This window comes from Mustela lutreola, chromosome 11 (genome assembly GCF_030435805.1).
Source record: "Mustela lutreola isolate mMusLut2 chromosome 11, mMusLut2.pri, whole genome shotgun sequence".
Classification (NCBI taxonomy): Eukaryota; Metazoa; Chordata; class Mammalia; order Carnivora; family Mustelidae; genus Mustela; species Mustela lutreola.
Genome location: NC_081300.1, coordinates 83,071,771 through 83,091,083, shown reverse-complemented (window position 1 = coordinate 83,091,083; position 19,313 = coordinate 83,071,771). Strand labels below are relative to the sequence as shown.

Below are 19,313 nucleotides of genomic sequence, written 5' to 3'. Positions count from 1 at the left end.
AGCTCATTCCCCGCCCGGCAGTGATCACCAGCTCCCGTTGTAATCATTAAAACTATTAGAAGGAAATGTTCGCTTGAAGCAAATGTCAGGCGCCGAGTTGTGCTTTGTAAACGCTCACAATTAATGCCAATCAGGCCCGGAAAAAAGCCGGCCCGGAATCCTGTCTGTTTCGTCTCATTTGTCAGCTGGTGCCGCTCCATGTTGCACATTTTCATACAATTGCTATAAACATAAAAGGGAAACTCCACAGTGTTCCTAGGCGCCCGGATGGTGTAAGCTGACTTAATTACTTGGTATTCCGCTGCTCACTTGGCTGCCCCGCGCGGGTCGGGGAAAGAGAAGGGGGACTTGGTGAGGCAGGGTGAGGGCTCCTGGGGGTCAGTCAGGGGGATGGGTCAGGCTCTAGGCTCTGCTCTCCTGTCCCACCCTCCACTGGTCTTGCAGCCCACCGGCCCACTGAGCTGAGGACGGCTATAAGATGGGGCAAAATTGCCAAAATGTGTTTGCAGCATCCTCTAGCAGAAAAGGGGGAGTCAGAGTCCAGCAGCCTTAGCCTCGCACCCTGAGTCCTGCTCCTGGAAGGATCCATTGGGGTTATTGCCTCCTGCACACCAGGCATGTTTGGTTCTCCAGCTGGGCCTCAGTTTCCCCATCTGTGAATTAGGACTTATAGCTTGGTGATGAGGAGTTCAGGCTTGCTGGGACTGTGCCCCAGGCTGAGGATGCTGGGCATTCCACTGGATTGTTGCTTGGGCCCTGCCCTTGTCCCCAGCGGGGCCAGAGGAGTCTCACCGCCAGAAGTGGTGTGGGGATTTGGACCGGGCTCTCTGGCTCCAGAGCCTGTCGCCATTACGCCACCTGGCTGCACCCTGTCATCATGCCAGTAGGGTTGAAAGGAGGTGATGGATCTGAAAGTCCTAGTACACAGCCCGTGTTTTCATCAGGAGTAACTGTTGTCATCTACCCACTGCAGCGGGGCTCAGGCAGGCAGGGGTGCACCCGGCCTGAGGGTCAGCACCAAAATATGTGGGTCTTGAGGATGGAGGGGCCTACCACGGGTGCTGTGCCCCCTCCCACCCTGGGAGTTGGGCCCACCAGGCTCCCCACCCCCTCCTGTTGCCTCTAATCTGGCCCTGAGGTGCTGACTGTGTTAGGCCGTATATCACCTAACTGAGCCCTCAGTAGCCCTGAAAGTTGGTCATTGTCTCCATTGTACAGATGAAAAAATCAAGGTCCAGACCAATCTGAGATTACACAGCTATGGGCAGCTGGAGCCACGTTCAGGTTCTTCTCTCCGAAATCATTTTCCCCTGCCTTCCTAGCTGCCTCCCCATTGTGGCCTGGATGTGAGGCCTTGCCACACACTAGGCACCCGCCCCAGGACCATTTTGAGCTCTCTCACTCCCTGCAGATGGGGTCTTCTAAGGCCAGGCTGGCTTGGCGGGGACACACCGGCCTTTGTATAGGCCCGGGTAGGCCGGGGCCAGGCAGGGCTGCCAGCAGAGTGGGGAGGGCGGTGCGGCCCAGCCGGCCAAGGATAAATGCTCAGAGCAGGGGAATAGAGGCCCCTTTGTGTGGTGCTCAGTGGGGGAGGGGATGCTGCCAGCTGCCACCCTGTGTGACCAGGGAGGCCTGAGCCCTCTACAGAGGTCTGCCGCCACCCCCAGGGGACTGGCCAGGGATCCTGTCATCTTCCCAGCTGCCACCTTCCCCCATAATTTGCCTGCTCTTGTGTTCTAGAACCTCTGGCTGCCAGAGGAGCCAAGGGCAGTTGTTAACCTGGTTGCTGTAGGCCTACTGTGTGCACTCCAGCAACCCTGTGGGTAAAGGGCAGTGGTCCCATCACAGATGGAAGACAGAGACTCAGAGAGGACAGGGGACTCACCATAGTCCCAGCTGCTCTTGGGGCCAGTATTTGGCCCATTTTAATGCCTTTTCTTTCTGTGGAGTGGCCCTTTGTGCCCCACTGGTCTTGGGTCCCAGGACCTAGGGCTGTGACTTGAGGTGCCTGTCTCTGTTGCCTAGGTGGCTTTAGGAAGGCTGCCGGGTGCCTTTGTTCCCTGGGCAGGCACCAGGGCATCCATTCTGTCCCTCCATCCTGGCCAGGCTCCGCGCTAACAGCTGTTGCTATTAGTGGGATTGATGACAGGACCTTTTTTGAGGGCTGCCCTACCTGTTAAATTTCCTCTGAGTCTCAGTGTCCTTAGCTTAAAAATGGGAATGGAATAGAACCCCTGCGGAGGGCACTGGGAGACGTGCCAGGACACGGATGAAGGGCTGAGCTCAGAGCCTGTACCTGCTCAGGCTGCACGACCATGGCCTGGGCCCCCTGTCACCCCTGCCCCCTCCTGGGAGAGACAAGAGGACAGGCTGAGGCAGTGTGCAGGGGCAGGCAGGTAGTGTAAGTCTTAGGAACATAAACACACTGCAGGGACTGTCTCATGGCGGGGAGGGGGTCCCTGCTGCAGTCCCATTTACAGAAAAGCAGACTGAGGCTTGGATAACTGAAGTGATTTGTCAAGGGTCCTGGGAACACAGGGAGGGTAGTTTCCCAGAAGGCCTAGCTCTTCGTCTCTTCTTGACCTCCACCCAGCCCACTGGGCAGCTGTCTGCTATAGACACTGACCAAGTCCCCTCCGTGCTGTGGGAGGCCCAGAGCACTGACAGGCAGCCCCAAAGGCCATGTGGCTTCCCACGGCTTATCACAGCAACCTGGGACCTTTCGCACCCACCAGGCCATTCCCTCTTCTGTGCCTTTGTCAGCCCAAAGCTTCCGCGGAGACTGCCTTCATTGTTCCCCTTCCCAACACACACACACACACACACACACACACACACACCAATCCCCATCCCCCCTCAAGAAACATCAAACATGCCTCCCTTCTCTGTAGAATAAGTCCAGCTCCGCTCTCCCCTAGTAGTCTTCCATCCCGATGGGGCTTGGAGTCCCTGCACCCTGGGTCCCACGCCCTGCCTCCTGCCACTGGCTCCCACGCCTTTTCATCTCTGCCAGCTCTTCTGCCATAGTGTGGCACATAGTAGGCTGTCAGTGAAGTCCAAGATAGAGACACAGCCCTGGCCTCAGACCCCTGGTCCCCGCCCAGTGGAAGAAAGGGATACGAAACAGACCAGAGACCAGGCTGCCTGTCCCAGGGTGGGATCAAGTGCAAGATACCCAGGGAGCAAGAAGCTCCCACCCCAGCCAACCCACCTCTCCAGAAGGGAGCCAACCAACCCTTCCACACCCTGACTTTGCTCCTGAAATCCCCGCAATCTTATCTCAGTCCTCCCAAGGCCAAGGCCAGGCAGGGGTTTCTCGGATGGAAAAAGAGCCTCGGGAAGGCAGATACTGGCTGAGACCACATAGCTCCTGAGGGCAGAGCCTTGGTCTCAGCGTCAGACAATGTGACCCCAAAGCTTGTGCCCTTCTCCAGGGTGGAACACTCAGGAGCCCACAGGGGCTGGCCAGGTGACGTGAAGAACAAAGCAGCTGCTGCAGGGCCTTATGGGAGTGTGGGCTCGGAGGCCCCAGAGCTGCCAGTTTTAGTTTGTTTGTTTTCAAGACCTGCCAGACAATGAGAATTTGGGGTGAAATTTTTGTTTTTCTTTCCTTTTTAATATTGGCAACCATGTCATTTTTTTTTTTTTTTTTTTTAACGACAGCAAACAGGGCAAAGAAAAGATTTGTGGGTGGGATTTTGCACCCTTTGGGGATATGGTATTTTCTGGGCAGGGAGCATGCAGTGGGCCCCAGGATGTCGTGCCTTCTCCATCCCCAGCTAGCTAGAGCCCCCAGAACCCAGCCACAGCCCCATGCACCCCTCCAGACACCCCCAGATACCGCCTTCACTGCCAGAGGCAGGAGGCAGGGCCCAGAGCCCCGCGAGGGCACCACCCAAATAGCTATAATCAGCAGCCTCGCCAAGACTTCAAACTCACCCAATTATCCTGCGAGGGAAAAAAAACACAAAATGAAAACAAATTAACATGTTTGCATAGAAGCTGCTGCAGCAACAGACACAGCCGTGTGCGTGCACACGCCGGCGCGTGTCCCAGCAAGGCCCTGAGCTGCTGCCGCCCCCTCCCCTGGGCCAGCACCCCTGCTCAAGCTGGGCCAGGCTGGGTCGGGTCAGTCTGTGGCCACTGCCCTGAGCCAAAATATGCCCTAGGCCCAGCAACCAGATTGTCCCCAAACCTGATGAGGCACTGTCTCGGTCCGCCAGCCTTCAGGTTTTTTTCTTTTTCTTTCTTTTTTTGTCCCCCCAATTTAATAAACACGTGAAATTCACTGTGTGCCCAAATTCAACTTCATTGTCCTGTGCCCTTTCCTTCAAATGGGGAAATAAGCCCAGAGAGGTTAGTTGACCTGCCCGAGGATGCATAGTCACTTGAGTGGAAGAGCTGGGGTTTGAATTCAGACAGGCCACCTCCAGAGTCCTAACCATAATCACCACACCTCCTCTGTAGCTCCCCGTGGTCTGCGGGTGGTGAGCTGAGCCCTCAGCCTAGCTGTCAAGACCACCACCCCTGCCCCGTGTTCTCTTAGATGGAGGGGCCGTGGGTGGGGTAGTCATGATTGCGGAGCCAAATGGGTATGGGTTCCGATCCCTGTTCAACAGTCCTTTATTGGATGGCTTTGGGCAAGTGGCTCCACCTTGCTCTCTGCCTCAGTTTACCCTCCCAGAAGATTGGGAAAATAAGAGTCTCTACCTCAGGGGGTTTAGGAAGATTCACTGGGTGAACAACTATCTCTGGCATCTGCCTACAGGGTGGGGATCCCCCACCGGCTCATCTGGCTCTCTAAGCCCATTCGGTGCCTCTGTGCTCCATGTGGCTCCCGAAGGTGGGGCTCGGGCAAGGTTTTATTTTTTTATTTTTTAAAGTATTTTATTTATTTATTTGACAGAGATCACAAGTAGGCAGAGAAGCAGGCAGAGAGAGAGAGAGAGAGGAGGAAGCATGCTCCCTGCTGAGCAGAGAGCCCGATGCGGGGCTCCATCCCAAGACCCTGGGATCATGACCTCAGCTGAAGGCAGAGGCTTTAACTCACTGGGTGCATGTGGGGCTTGTCCCTTTGAGTTGAGGATAAATTGTGCTGGAGTTGGGGTTTAGGTCTTGGAGGCCAAGGGTCCCCAGGCCAAGGCCACACGTACCTCTGTGGTCCCGTCGCCCTGCTCTGTATGGCCATGGACAAATCCCTTCACCTCTTTGAAGCCACTTGCTGTCATTTCTGGCCCTTGACGGTGAAAGCTGAGGGCGGACGTTGCCAGCGCCATGGGCTGCTGAGGAGTGCGGGATTTCAAGGAGCTAGGAGGGCACCATGGAGAAAGTGACCACACTCCATGCAGACGTCATCCAGCTTAGTCCTCACCATGGCCAGGTGACAGAGCTGCTATTTCTAGCCCTGTTTTTCACATGGCGAAACTGAGGCCCTCAAGGGACCTGGCCACTTCCTCCAGCAGGGCCTGCTGGAAGTGCCAGAGTCCGGGTTCTGGGTTTGTGCCTTGGCCTTACTGGATACTGCTGATAAGAGGCTAAAGCAGGCAGCACCTTCCAGCTTGGAGGATGAGGCCCAGTAGGATGCCATCGTGATGGTGGTGGTGGAAGGTACTCAGGGCGGCCCCTTTGGAATCAGCCTCTCAACCTGCAGTCATGCCCACTACTCAGGCCCAGGGTGGCGTCCAGGGGAGGTGATGCAGAGCCCCTCGCAGAAGTGGCCCATGGGACACTGGGTGCCCACTTAGAATCCCAGCCTTCTCTTGGCATGGCTCTGCCACATGCTTCAGGGTACAGCAGACCTGCCTTTGTGTCCACATCTGACTGGTTGGCATGGGCCTCTCTGAGCCTCTACTTGCCTCTGGAGAATGGGAGGCATGGCTCTGCCTATACCTCAGGATGGGCTCCAGGCTGGGTGAAACAGCCCCCTGCCCAGACCTCGTAAGGAAGGAGCCCTTCCCCACCCCCTTTCCAGAAACTTCCCAGCCCTGGAACCTTCTTGACATTCCCAAGGGTGGAGCTCCTGTTGCCACAGCCCACATCCCACTCACCCACCTGCATTGTCAAACACCCACACTTGGTTCTCCAGGGTCCCCTGTGTTCCAGATGTGCGGAGGGGTTGATAGGACTGAAGAGGTTAGGTATGCGGTGCAGTGAAATGAGGGAAAAGTGCCAGGGGCCAGGGCGGGTGACTGGAGGGGGAGCTGTGAGAGCATGTGAGCCCTGGGCCACACAGTGCTCGAGGAGGAGAGGCCCAGTGCGTCCCTCGTTCAAAGGGATATACTGAGCATCTCCTGGGTTCCTGGCTTTGGTGTAACAAGAGCCTTGAGATGGGTTCCCAAGGCCCCAAGCTCCACCGTTTCCCAGCTGTGCATCTCTGGGCCAGCCACGGTCTCCCCCAGGACTCAGTCTTCTTGACAGAGCAGCGTAGAGTGTCACCGAAGTTGACATTCAGTGCTACTAAGTGGTTGAGAGCCTAGGGGCTCTCGCACACGGGGGGTTCATCCCTCCCAACTCTTAGGGGGAGGGTAAGAGCTGGTTCCTGTGGCTGTCGGGGACCTATGTATGGCTGGGGGGTAGGGGGGTATAAGAAGGAGGAAGAAGGTGAAAGGCATCTTTTGGTATCTGGAAACAAATCCAATGAAGAAAAATTCAGCCAGCATCCAGCTGCCCAGAGCTCAGCACTTGGTCTCATGCTGAGGACTTTGTTCCCAGGTATTGGGTATTTGGGCAATGTCTGATTTCGCCTTGTAGAAGTGACCATCCTGTCAGGTGGGGCCTGTGTGAGTACCCAGGCGGCCAAGGCCAGGCCTGGCCTAGAGGAGGGGCCCACTCTGTGCTAAGCCTGTCATGGGCCCCATACCAATGGGCACATTCCAGCCTCAGCTTCCGGGAGCCACCTGCCCGCCTGCCTGCCCGCCCGGCAGCCCGTTGTCTGGCACGTAGGGGCTTGGAGCAGCCGTTGTTCCGCACACATCTGATCCTGTCTTCTCCACATCAGATCATTTGTAACCGTCACCAGGCAATCGGGCCCGTTGCTGATTCAATCTCAGCTTTGTGCTGTCACAGCTGTTTTTCCGCGCCAGGCTGATTTTGAAAAGAGGCCCATCTTCTAGGCCTGCTCTTTAGAAGCAGGAGGAGGGGGTGTCTGTGGGTGTGTATTTGTCTGTGGGTGTGTGTGTGTTTGTGCATATCCGCCCCCCTCCCAGCACCCCCCCCCCCCCAACACACACACATGCAGGCCTCTGCCTTTCCTCACCGAGAGTAGAATTTGGAATGAGGTGCACAGACAAGGGCCCTGGGGCCCCACCCCCATCCCCTACCACCTGTGCGCCCCAGTGGGCACACACAGCAGAGTCTGTGTTCTGGTAGATGAGACAGATGCTAAACTATTCATCAATAAGGTCATTTCGGAGTGGTAGTGACAAGGAAGGAACTACAGCCCGTGATGGGATAGTGGCTGGAGCAGTCAAGGAGGACCTCTTAGGGGAGGTGATGTTTGAGTTGAAGTGTGAATGAGGAGTTAGAGCTGGCATGGAGAGTGCCACCCCTTCTGAACTAAGATGTCCTGGAAGAGCAAAATCTACCCCAGCTTTCAAAGACTTAGTGTGGAAAAAAAAATATCTCACGAATCACTTTTAAATATTGATTATATGCTGAAGTGATACTATTTTGGATATATTAGACTACATAAGATATGTCAGTAGACGTGATTTCCCAAGGTGCCTGGTTGGCTTAGTCAGGAGAGCCTATGTTTCTTGACCTCAATGCTATGAGTTCAAGCCCCATGTTGGGCTTTAAAAAAAACAAACAGAAGAGTAATTTCTCTTGTGGATACTAGAAAACTCGTAATTACATTATATTTCTACCTGAGAGCGCTGGGGCAGAATATTGAGGTGCAAAGGTCCTGAGATGAGACCAAGGTTGACCTGCTGGAAGGTCAGGGTAAGCAAAGGCAGAGGGACAGTGTGGGCACCAAGTGGGGAGGGGGTTCACACACAGCCATAGAGGATATTGTTAGAAATATCCTCTGTGGGAGCCAGCGGGGGAGTTTTGAGTGGAGAAGGAAGTGAGTTCCATTTCCTTCCACAGGCTGGGTAGAAGCCCAGCCTGGCCCCAGCAGGGTAGAGAATAGCATGAAGTGGCCCCAGGACCTTGGGACGTGATGAGGCACGTGATCAGAGCAGCAGTCTGTTGTGGAAGAGTTGCAGGAAGGACCTGCTGGAGGGCTGCCTGGACCACACTTGCTTTCTTTGCTGCTAGATTTCAAAGCTTCTGGGCTTTCTCCTGCCCCTGCCTCTCCCTTTATCTATCCCCACCTTCCCGGGCCACTGTCTCTTCACTGTCTCTTCCTGCTCCCTGTCACAGCCAAGAATTTAGAGTATGTCCAGCTCCTTGCCTCCAGAAGACCTGTGGTTGAAATCCCTTTCCAAAAAGTTACCTAAACACACACACAGAAGGGATGCACGATTACTGTAGAAAAACTAGAATTATGGGCACCTGGATGGCTTAGTGGGTTAAAGCCTCTGCCTTCAGCTCAGGTTATGATCTCAGGGTCCTGGGATCGAGCCCCGCATCGGGTTCTCTGCTCATCAGGGAGCCTGCTTCCCCTCTCTCTCTCTCTGCCTGCCTCTCTGCCTACTTGTGATCTCTGTCTGTCAAATAAATAAATAAAATCTTTTAAAAAGAAAAGAAAAATTAGAAGTAGAAACACAAAGAAGAGTCAGTCTCCCTAGAGATAAACACAGCCCCGCTGCCAACCTGGGGCAGAGCTGGGATTTGAACCCAGGTGGTCTGACCCCAGCATCCCACTGCTAGGATCATGGTACCCTGCGGAGAGATGATGGGGGCTTAGAGATGCTCTGCCGCCACCCCCAGCCCAGCTCACAGGAAAGGACACCTGGCCCACAAACAAGCAGGGCTTGGCTCTGGGGAGTTAACATGTATATAAATACGTTGATAGTATTGTTCCTTGTCCTGTTTTCCCACCCCGTCCCAAAGGCTCTATTCCTTTCTCTTCTAGCCTGATCCTCTGAAGCATCTGTTGATCCTTGGCTCCTGGCTCAGACCAGTCCTCCCCTCAGCCCATCCCCCAACCTGGGCTTCTCTCTCCTGGTGTCTTAAGCCTGCCTTCTTGCCCTGGGCCCAGTTTTCTTCCATTCCTCTCTGCCCTTAGGGTCTAAGTCTGGCCCAGGCTCACCTCTTCTGCTGGGCTTCCCTGTCCCCTCCACCAACTACCTGCCTGTCCTGCGGCCTGGACAGCCCCTGTCCCCGGCCACTGTTTCCTCATGGGTGCACAGACCAGTGATCCTCTCTTTCTCTGTGTTGTGGGGTGGGCTAAATGAGATGATGTCTGGAAAGTGCTGAACTCATGGGAACACTAAAAATAAAAACCAGCTTCTATTACTGCTCTGATTATTAGATTTTCTCATTCCCTGTTGCTGGGTTAACCCTGAACTGTAGGGTTAAGGACCTGGGGGGTACAGCGGGGGGATAGGTGGAGAGGATGGGTGGGAGCACCCAGTATCATTTTGGTCTCCACTTGTATGTTTCTCCTCCACAAAGGTTCTATGACCTCCAGCAAAAAAGCTGGATTGGGACATTTCTGCTGATCATCAATATATTGATGCCCAGCTTCACCCCTTGGCTGGAAGGTAACAAGGGAGATCTGGCTGTCACTTAAGCCCAGGCCAGAACTAGGGGAAGAATGAATGACTTATACAATCGCACCATTCCGCCCACACTTCCTGTTTTGGAATCTGGCTCTCAGGGAGGGGAAGCTGGATGGGAGTGTCTGATATTGGACTGCTGGGCTTCCCAAGGGCTCACTTTCTTGAGCATGAGCCCTACCCCTAGTGCTCACCCCTCTCACTCCCTAGGTGCTCCTGGGTGGCCCTTGTTTCTGGGAGAGGGCTCACCAGGTCTGATGCCAGTGGCAGCTGCCACCTCACCCCATCGTGAGAGAGAGCAGTTTTCAACCCTCCTATGAGCCCTCCGTCCACCTAGCACCTTCTCTCAGCTCTTCCCTGCCTTGAGCCAGCAATTGTCCTCAGCAGGTGGATCTTGCCGCCCTGAACTTGGGCTCCCTGCCCCAATTCCCTCTGCCCTGGTGACCCTGCTTGGCCTTAACATAGATGGGCTGCTCTTGGTAATTCATCAAGAGGGCTTCTTCTCCCTCCTGGAGCTGCTTTAAGCTCTTCACATTCCCTGATTTTTTTCTACATCTTCGTAGGCTTGAGTGTACCATCCTGTGCTTCAGACCCCTTCTCCCCCCAACTTTACCTGGCTGTTTACCACCAACTGCTCGTGGTAATCGTAAACTGTACTAATAACAGCTACCAATTGGGCAGGTACTTCGATGACCCTGGCACTTTATTAGTACAATTTGTGGTACAACCCCTTGTACAGCCTGTGGAATTAACCCCCTCTTTTTGAAGAGGAAACCGAGTCTCAGAGCGACGTGCCCTGCACATCAGTTAAGAGATAAAAAAAAGCTCAGACATGGGATCCAAAGACTGGAAGCTATTGTTAATCCTCCTTATGAGGGCAGGGGTCTGTCCCTTGACAGTGACACCCCTAGGCTAGGTAGGCTGGCCCCATCTTGGCTACGACTTGTCTTCTTACCTTGTAATTGCCCCTGATGCCCCCTCCCCACTGTCAGGGTCTGTCACTGTCTCAGCCTCTCACACACAGTAGGTGCTTAATTTATCACATCTCCAGAGGCTGGAGTGCTGCTCAGGGAAGGTCCCCCGCCACTGAAGTGACTAGGCTCCCAAGTTCCACCCGGTCCCTTTTTCTGGGCACGTGCACAGGGAGCTGGCCATGGTGCTGAAGTGCTCCGGGGAACTGCCCGCTGGGAACCTGTCTGTCACTGAGCCCTGCCTTGTGCTTCTGGCCCCTTCTTCCTCCAGGAGATGGTTTTCTGGGGGCCCATTGTGCACAGTCACTGGTCACAGCACTGTGAACCCACAGAGGAGAAATCAGAGAGAGCCACACGGGAACTCCATTAGTTCGATTACTGATCAGACATTTATCAAGGACCATGTGTGTCTCTGAGAAGCCCTTGAGGGACCGAGCTTCAGTTGAAAGTCAAGGAGAATTTCATGGGGCGGGTAGAGATTCAGGAAGGGCTTGCTGGCAGGCAGAAGGGATTCCACAGGCAAAGGCCTGCAAGGATGGTGGTAAGAAGCTCATGCCCCCTTACCCAAGGGCCCCAGCTGTGGCTGCCTGCTCTCTGGCTTTTGTGATTATTGGTTCACTTTTTGGTCTCTCCTGCTGGCCCAGAACTACCCGCATGTCTGGCTCTAGTGTCCTGGCCAGAGCTGGGCCCAGAATGAATGGAGAGTTTTCTCCCAGGCTCAGGGTTGGCATCTATCTCTGTGTGGTGAACAGAGGGAGCCAGGTATGTCTGCCTTGTAGCCAGATTTGCATTTTAGAGAGACCTCTGGCCCCCTGGGGGGTAGGTATGGATATGGCAGTAGATGAGGCCACCTGCTGAAGGGGGCAATACCCCTCCATCCCAAGCTTTAAAAAAAGAGAGAGAGAGAGAGAAAATCCCATTCTGGTGCTGAGGCCCAAATGGCAGTGGGGAAATAATCACTTTTCACAGACCCCTTATCCACAGCTCAGCCCTGCACCAGTTTAATCAGGAGTGGCGGTGTGACTTGAAGATTCTTGGGCTTGAGAGATCAGGAGAGGGGTTAAAGAAAATTACCCTCGCCTCCTCCATGCTAATGTAATCTCTAACCAGATCTGCCTAGCCGCAGCTCAAATTGCTTTTCAGATTAACATTTAATTATTAACAGGGTCCCCTGGAAGGCCTCAGGCTCAGAGCAGGGATGGGGGAGGGGGCTGCAGGAGGAGGATGGGAGTGGGCTTCTACTCTGGCTGCCTTGAAAGACAGGGTGGGTTGGGGGGTGGCCAGAGGGAGGGAATTGGAAGGAACAGGGGAGAGTGGGGTAAGGAAGGGAACAAGAAGAAGGGAGGGACAGCAGGAAAAAAGAAGGAAGGCAGCAGGACAGGGAGACAGATGGAGTAAGGGAGAGGGAGAGAGGGAAGAGGAAGAAAGAGACAGTGGAGCCTCCTGTTGTGGGGGAGGGGCTGTGCACCCAGACTCCCTATGGTACAGCAGTCCTGGCCAGGTGCGGGTGATTTCCTGTCCCTCACTGTTTAGAAAGGAGGACTGCTCTCCCTGAGGCTTTGCGCTGGCCTGGCTAGTGGTGCTGGGGACTATCACAGAAAAGTGTCCCAGGGCCACAGAGCAGGATCTGACTCCAGCTCTCCCAGGCTCCCAGTCCAGTGCTCATCCTCTGTCCTAGCCACTGGGCCTCTCATCACCACTTCAGATTGTTCCCCGCACTTGGGGGTCAGACTCTGTGGCCAGGGCAGGGGGAAGAACAAGTCTTCCTGTCCCTCCTGGAGGGATCAGGGTGAGAACTGTGTGTAGCTCCTCCCCTCCCCCCTCCCCTGTGAAGGTTGTGGGGCCTTGAGGAATAGCATGGTCCTAGCCATCCACCCCAGTGCTTTATGTGAACTGCTGTATTTTTCCAGCTCCCTAACTCATCCCAACTCAAGCTTCTAAATTCCTCAAGCACAGGCTGCATCCATAACTCCCTCTGTGTGTCAACAGAGGCCCTAGCCTGCTGCCTTGCACATGGATTGTTTGAAAACCAAATCGTGAAACATCCCCTCATGTCCAAGCTGGAAGTGCCTCTCAGAAAATCCTCTGGGCTGTTCCCCATCAAGATTCAGTGAGGGAAACAAGAGTCAGGGAGGGACTGAGACTTTCCCTAGGTCACTGAGCCAGTCAGAGCCCTGGTGCGGGCAGGTGCCACCCAGAGGCATCCAGGGCTGGCTCTCCCCAGTGAAATCATACTCCTACTGGACCTTGGGAAGGGCCTGGCATGACCTTCTGCTGCAAGCCACAGCCAGTCTTTGGCCTTGGGTAGAGCTAGCGAGGCCAGAGTCGGCAGCTCCAAGAGTATGGAAGGACAGGCTCTGGAGGTGTAGCCCTGGCTTTCATGAGGTCACAGCCTCACCCTGCTGTGGAGCCCAAGCACATCTTCATACTCTGTGGCACTCTAGGGCCAGCACGGCCTGGCAAGGGGCAGACCGTGGACCTGCAGGATGCATGAGGGAGCATTCTGCCCACCTGCCACTTTTGGGAAATAGCAGCTGGAGGGAGAAGCTAGGAAAGTCCTTTTCTTTTCTTTTCTTTTAAGACTTTATTTGTTTTTTGAGAGAGAGCGAGTCCAGGAGTAGGGGGAGGGGTAGAAGGAGAAGCAGACTCCCCACTGAGCAGGGAGCTGACAGGAGGCTCAATCCCAGGACCCCGGGACCCCAGAATCATGACCTGAGCCCAAGGCAGACACTTAACTGACTGTGCCACCCACACGCCCAGGAAAGTTCATTTTCAGTAGGTTGGATTTGGGAGTGGACAGTCAGTTCTTACTGGATGTTCTCTTTGGCAGGACATGCTTTTTTTTTCTTTAAAGATTTTATTTATTAGTTGACTGCACAAAAAGGAGGAGTGGCAGGCAGAGGAAGAGGGAGAAGCAGGCCCCAGGGATTGGCAAGACGTTCTTACGTCTTGTAATTTTTGTACAGGGCTCATGGCACAGGGATGGCTCTCAAAGGATGCTCAGGGAGTGTTTGCTGCCTGAGTGAATGAGTGAGCGAGTGAATGGGTGGGTAAATGACAGCCACCTCAGAATGGTTCTCCCAGAAGCAGGGTCTGGGATTTATTCCTCTTGGTATTGTTCTGCCCAACACAGACCTCACACTCTGTGCTCTGTGAATGTTTATGGGATGAGTAAGCGCCCTCCTGGGAGCCCCTCCTTCTCCTTCCCCTCATCACCTCCCTCCCTGTGATCCTAGCCCCTGCTGGAGCAAAATCAAAGTGGATTTGGGCACTGGGAAGAAGCAGGCCTTAGCCTCCGCTCCTTCCTGTCCAGCTGCCGAGGAGCTGGGGCCTGCGGGCACCGCCCCCATCACGATGGAGCCAAATGTCGGGGCTGCATGTGTGTGAGGCTTAGGGTGCGGTCTCTGTTTGGGGTGACACCTAAAAGCTGTGTGACCTCGTGCAGATTACTTCCCTTCCCTGTGACCATTTCCTAATCTGTGAAATGGGGCTAACAACAGAACCCACAGAGGCTGCTAGGAAGTGGCAGTGAGGGGTAACGGACAGGAGGCATGTGGGAGGTGGCAAATGGGCAGGGCTCTTATTAGTGCTAATGTGTATGGTTATTGGTGAGCTCCCCCTCCTGCTGGCTGGGGGCTTCCTGAGGTCCTTTGCAGCCAGACAGGCAGGGAGAGATGGCAAAAGGCAGGGAGGGCCGAAGGCCCCAATTCCCTGTTCTTTTAATAAAAATAAAGACAGCCTTTAGACACCCTCTGTGTATTGTTCTGCCGAGGCAAGTCACACAGACTCCATTCCTCCTCGGACTGGGAAAGTTCCTTCCTTTCTTTCCCCTCCCTGTCACATTTCCTTTATCTAAATCCTCAGCCATGAAAGGGCATATCGGCGGCTGGGGGCGTTATCTGGTGGAGGGGACCTTTTCCTAGAGGTGCCTCTGAGATAAGACGTCTTATCAGCCCCCACGTCAGGAATGATGCCAAAGCATTCTAATCATTGAGGCTTGCGACATTTTCTCCCTCCCTACCCCCCAGCCCCCCCCCCTTTTTTTTATTAAAGTCACAAAAGACCTTAGGCTTATAAACAGCCTGATTTGCAGATAGGGTTTCAAAATGAGCAGTGTTCCCAGGACAGTCTCTGGCGGGGGATGGGGGGGTGGGGGGGTGGCAGCGCAGGGATGAGGGCACTGGTCATGAGGCAGGGTGGGGCCTCAGAGGAGCTGGTTTTCTGCAGATGGGATGATGCCAAGCAGGGAGGGGCGCAGGGTGGGTTCGAGGGAAGAACAGGAGTGTTTTAGGCGCCTGCCTCATTCCTGTCCCCAGCTTGCTGGGTGGCCTTGTGCAGGATGGTTGGCTTCTCTGGGCCTTGGTCACTTCATCTGACAATAACTGATTCATTGATTCAGCCAGTCATTCAACACCTATTTATTAAATGATTACTCTTTGCCAGGCACCGGGAGAAAGAGACAAATAAGACATGGTCCTTGCCCCTGAGAAACTCACAGTCCAGTGGAGAGAGACAGACATGAAAATTGGCAATTACAACTTGGTGTGATTAGGACTGTGGAGGGGGGGATGCCCAGGGGAGGGACAGCTGAACCAGAGTCTGAGTTAAAATGGACTGGGGTCGTGGTGCTCTGGGCAGAGGACCAGCACAGGCAAAGGTTTGGAGGTGCGGGGCAGCCAGTTGGAGGGAGGGCTAAGAGAGCTGGCCAGGGCGGGTGGTGTGGGGGGATAGGCAAAGAATGTTGGGCCTGACTCTGTCCTGTTGTAGCTGGTTGGGGTGCTGTGGGAACTGGTGGTAACCTGCTCATCACCATGCTGGGCTGGTTCCTGTCCCCTCCCACGGTGACCCCCTACCTGCCCCAGCAGCAAGGCACAGGGTTCCTGGGAAAATGAGCAGTGAACTGGGATTAGAGGCACAGAGAGAAAAACTCCTCGCCTTCCAGTAGAGATGGTCTCTCGGGCTGCGGGGCCTCCAGAAGCAAGGTGATCCAGGCTGTTTGTATTGAGCTGAGTGGATGCTGTCCCTTCCAGGGGATCCTCTATCGCCCCCTGAGCTGGTGATCTCTCGGCTTCCTGAACTGCTTAGGCATCCATCATCAGAGCATTCTGAAAACCAGAGCCCCACAGAGAGGGCAACTGATGGGGTCCAGAGAGGCCCCCGATTAGGCAGCCTGCCCCTTATCCCCAACAACTACAGCCCCAAGCCTGCCCTGTTCAGCTGCAAAGTGTGTGTGACCTATGGGGTTGCAGGGGCAGACCTGGACAGGGGCTGGGCTTCTTGGGCCCCTGGCACACAGTGAAAGGATCTGCAGGGGGAGGGGGGCCTGCTGGGCATGGTGAGGTGGGTAATGACCTGGGAGGGATAAGGGAGCCTCTACTTACAAGAGGAGGGTAGTAGCTCCCCTGGGGTCCCATGGCTGGCCCTGGCAGGGGTCTGTAGGTCCCAGGTTTCTAGCCCAGCTGGGGTGGGGTGTCCTGCCCACTGGTAAGGGAGCAGGCTCATCTAGCCACTGCCTGCTGGGTGGCCCTGGGCAGGGTTCTGCCTCTCAGGCTTGGGTTTCCCCATCTGTGGATGGAGAGGACTTTCACATTCAGGAGGATGGCAGTGGGCGCCCACCTTGGGAGACGAATGGAATGCACATGAACGGCGTCCTGCGGGCACATCCCTGGCTGTCCTAGTGGGGCAGTGTGAGTGTGCGGCTCTGTCCTAGAGGGCCTGGGTCCCCTGCCCCCCAGGAGCGGTGCCTCCTTCCCGCTGTCAAGGGCTTTCATCCCTGCAATAAACCCCACTTCATTTCCTTTTTAAACTGTATAATTTCTGCCTGATTGTAATGGCATATTTTAAAATTACCAGAAATCAAAGCCGGGAAGTGGATACTGCAGCTCTGCCTGCCTTAAGGCTGGCGACTGGGGGGTAGGGAGGGGGATGCAAACCGCCTCCCCTCCCCCACCCACCCCCTACATTTTTTCTTTTTCTTTCTTTCTTTCTTTCTTTCTTTTTTTTTTTTTTGGAGACAGTAATAGGAGAAAATTGGTTTTGAAACTGAATAAAAGTCCCTTTCAGAGTAAATCATTTCTTTCAGGGTACCTTTGCTGAAAGTAAAATAGAGCATAATGAAAGGTGGTTACGTGATTGTCTTTCATTTACCGAGAGGCCAGGACAGACAGGAGGCTGCAACCGTCTCGGGGAAATTCAAGATTGGAATAATTGCTCCGTAACAAGGAGCTTGTTGTGAAATTAGTATCTTAAGAAAGTAGTGAAAAAAGGCTTTTCCTCATGAATACTTCATTATTAGAAGAAAGCAGCAGAATTTAAGGGCTCCAGACACCTGTTTAGTATTAAATAACTCCCTTTCTTCCCCCTTAAACACCACCCCCCCACCCCTGTCTTTCTTCCTTTTTTAAAGAACTGGCAGGAGGATTCAGCTGGCCCAGCTTGGCTGCTCAGGACACCAGTGGGGGTGGGGTGAGGTCAGGAGGTGGGGGGGGCCAGGGTCAGCTCAGTGAATGTCAGGGGTGTCGGGCTGCTGGCTCCTAACTAGGACAAGAAGAAAGGAGGGGTTTTGCAGAGAAACCCACCCCTCCCTCTCCATGGCCTCCAGGGCAGGCCCCACCTGGCCTGTGTTCACCCTGCCCATCAGGGCCTCTGCGTTCTGGGAACGCTGGTGGCCCCAGAGGACCTGGGCTCAGGCTCAGCACCTGTCAGGGTTGGAGACCATACGTTCTCCCGGGAATGCTGTCCTGGACGTTTCCCCTGGGGGTGCTGTGAGAATGCCCCAGGACTCTTCGTACACTGGAACACCCAGGTGCCCACTGGCAATTCCCGGGCGACACCCCACCCTGGGCCCCCGTGTCATTTCCAGAGGTGACCATGTGGGGTCTTTGCTTTCCATGAGCTCAAAACTGAAAAGCAGGGACAGACCCACTCCCAGGTGCGGACAAGAGGGCCACAGGCCACCCCTGGCTGGAAGGGCAACCTGCTGAGGAAATAGGGAGGGGATGAGGATCTGGCGGCATCAGGGAAGCCCCTTGGAGGAGGTGACCCACTGGTCTGTTCTACACGACCCCCCGCACGGCATGCCCCCTACGACATGATGGAAATCCACCACCCAAGATGTGGGTTCTTTTCCTTTCTTTCCTTTGATGCCTCCAGGCCTCAGCGTCCTCCTCTGTCAGATAAGGGAAAAGGGGCATCTGCTTTGAAAGTCTCAGATGTTCTGCTGGGTAGTGGGGAGGCTGCTGGAAGCAACTGCCGGCAGGGGGACATGGGAGGTGGGCACGGAGCAGCCCGAGTGACAAGCATCTCATCTCCCTCCTCACAGGGACCCTGCTGCACAGTGTGCCCCACCACGGGCCCCCAGCTCAGCCATGCTGGCCTGTCTCCAGAGGACCCAGAACCCACCGGGCCAGCACCTGGCCTGCCCGAGCAAGAGCCTGGATCTGCGCAAGTGTGAGTGCACAGCCTCCCCAGCCCCTGTCTCTGTCCCCTTCTGCCTTGAGTCCATGGTCGGAGGTGGGGAGAGAGTGCTCTTTCCCGGATGCACCCAGCTCTTCCCACCTCAGGGCTCTGTGGGGCAGATCCCAGCAGGAATTGTCCACCCACCACCACCCTGTCCAGAGCTCTCCGTGTTCTAGGCCTTTGCCTGTGCTGCACCCCCTCCCCAACAATGGCACCCATCTTTTGGCTGGGTGGGTGACTCCTGCACGGTGTGACCACCTCCCCAGGAGCCCCCTGCCTGGGACCCCACAATGCCCTGTGTCTGTCTCACTCACCATGATTTTCTGGTGCTGTTGGGAGAGAGGAGGACGATGCAGAAGCACATAGTCCTGAGTGGGATCCCAGTGCAGGGCCTGATTTGCTGTGTGATCTTGGGCACATCTTTCCCTGCTCTGGGTCTTGGTTTTCAGTGTGTCAAATTACGGAGCTGGACAAGGTGATCTCCAAGGGGCTGTCTTCCTTGACCCTCTAGGACAGGAAGACCAAACTCTCTGATCCAATTTTTTTTAGCCCTCATAGGGTCTTTTTTTTTTTTTTTAATTTGAAGTCCTTGGGAACATTTGAAAACAGGAAAATTTGCGTAATAACCTGGATTTCTGATGTCTCTTGGGAAAAAAAAATCAGAGGATCTGGTAACATAGGCCCGGGTTCCTGAACTACAGCTCTCAGTTAGAAATGAACAATTATTGTCTCTTCAAAGGGGACAGCTCTGGGGACAGCTAGGTGGTCAGTTAAGCGTCCGACTCTTGAATTCAGCTCAGGTCATGATCTCAGGGTTGTGAGACTGAGCCCCATGTCCAGCTCCACACTGGGCGTGTTGGAGTCTACTTAAGATTCATTCCCCACCCCCCACCCTCCCCGCTCATGCACATGTGCTGTCACTCTCTTTTTTTTTTTTTTTTTTTTAAGATTTTATTTATTTATCAGAGAGAGAGAAGGGGAGAGAGCGAGCACAGGCAGACAGAATGGCAGGCAGAGGCAGAGGGAGAAGCAGGCTCCCTGCTGAGCAAGGAGCCCCGATGTGGGACTCGATCCCAGGACGCTGGGATCATGACCTGAGCCGAAGGCAGCTGCTTAACCAACTGAGCCACCCAGGCGTCCCTGTCACTCTCTTTTTAAATGTAGGGGGACAGCTGTCTCCCTGTTGGCTCTATCCTGTAGCCCAGGATTGATTGCCATT

At 54.7% G+C, this 19,313-nt stretch overlaps 1 protein-coding gene across 1 annotated transcript in view; it reads left to right on the top strand.

Moving 5' to 3' along the window:
- The window catches only part of FAM222A (family with sequence similarity 222 member A), a 53,777-nt gene that overhangs the window by 11,995 nt on the left and 22,469 nt on the right, over positions 1-19,313 (top strand). The window contains exon 2 of the mRNA XM_059139593.1: positions 17,958-18,085. Coding sequence (XP_058995576.1) covers positions 18,004-18,085 — 82 coding nt within the window. The 5' untranslated portion in view covers positions 17,958-18,003. The remainder of the gene's footprint in view (positions 1-17,957; positions 18,086-19,313) is intronic.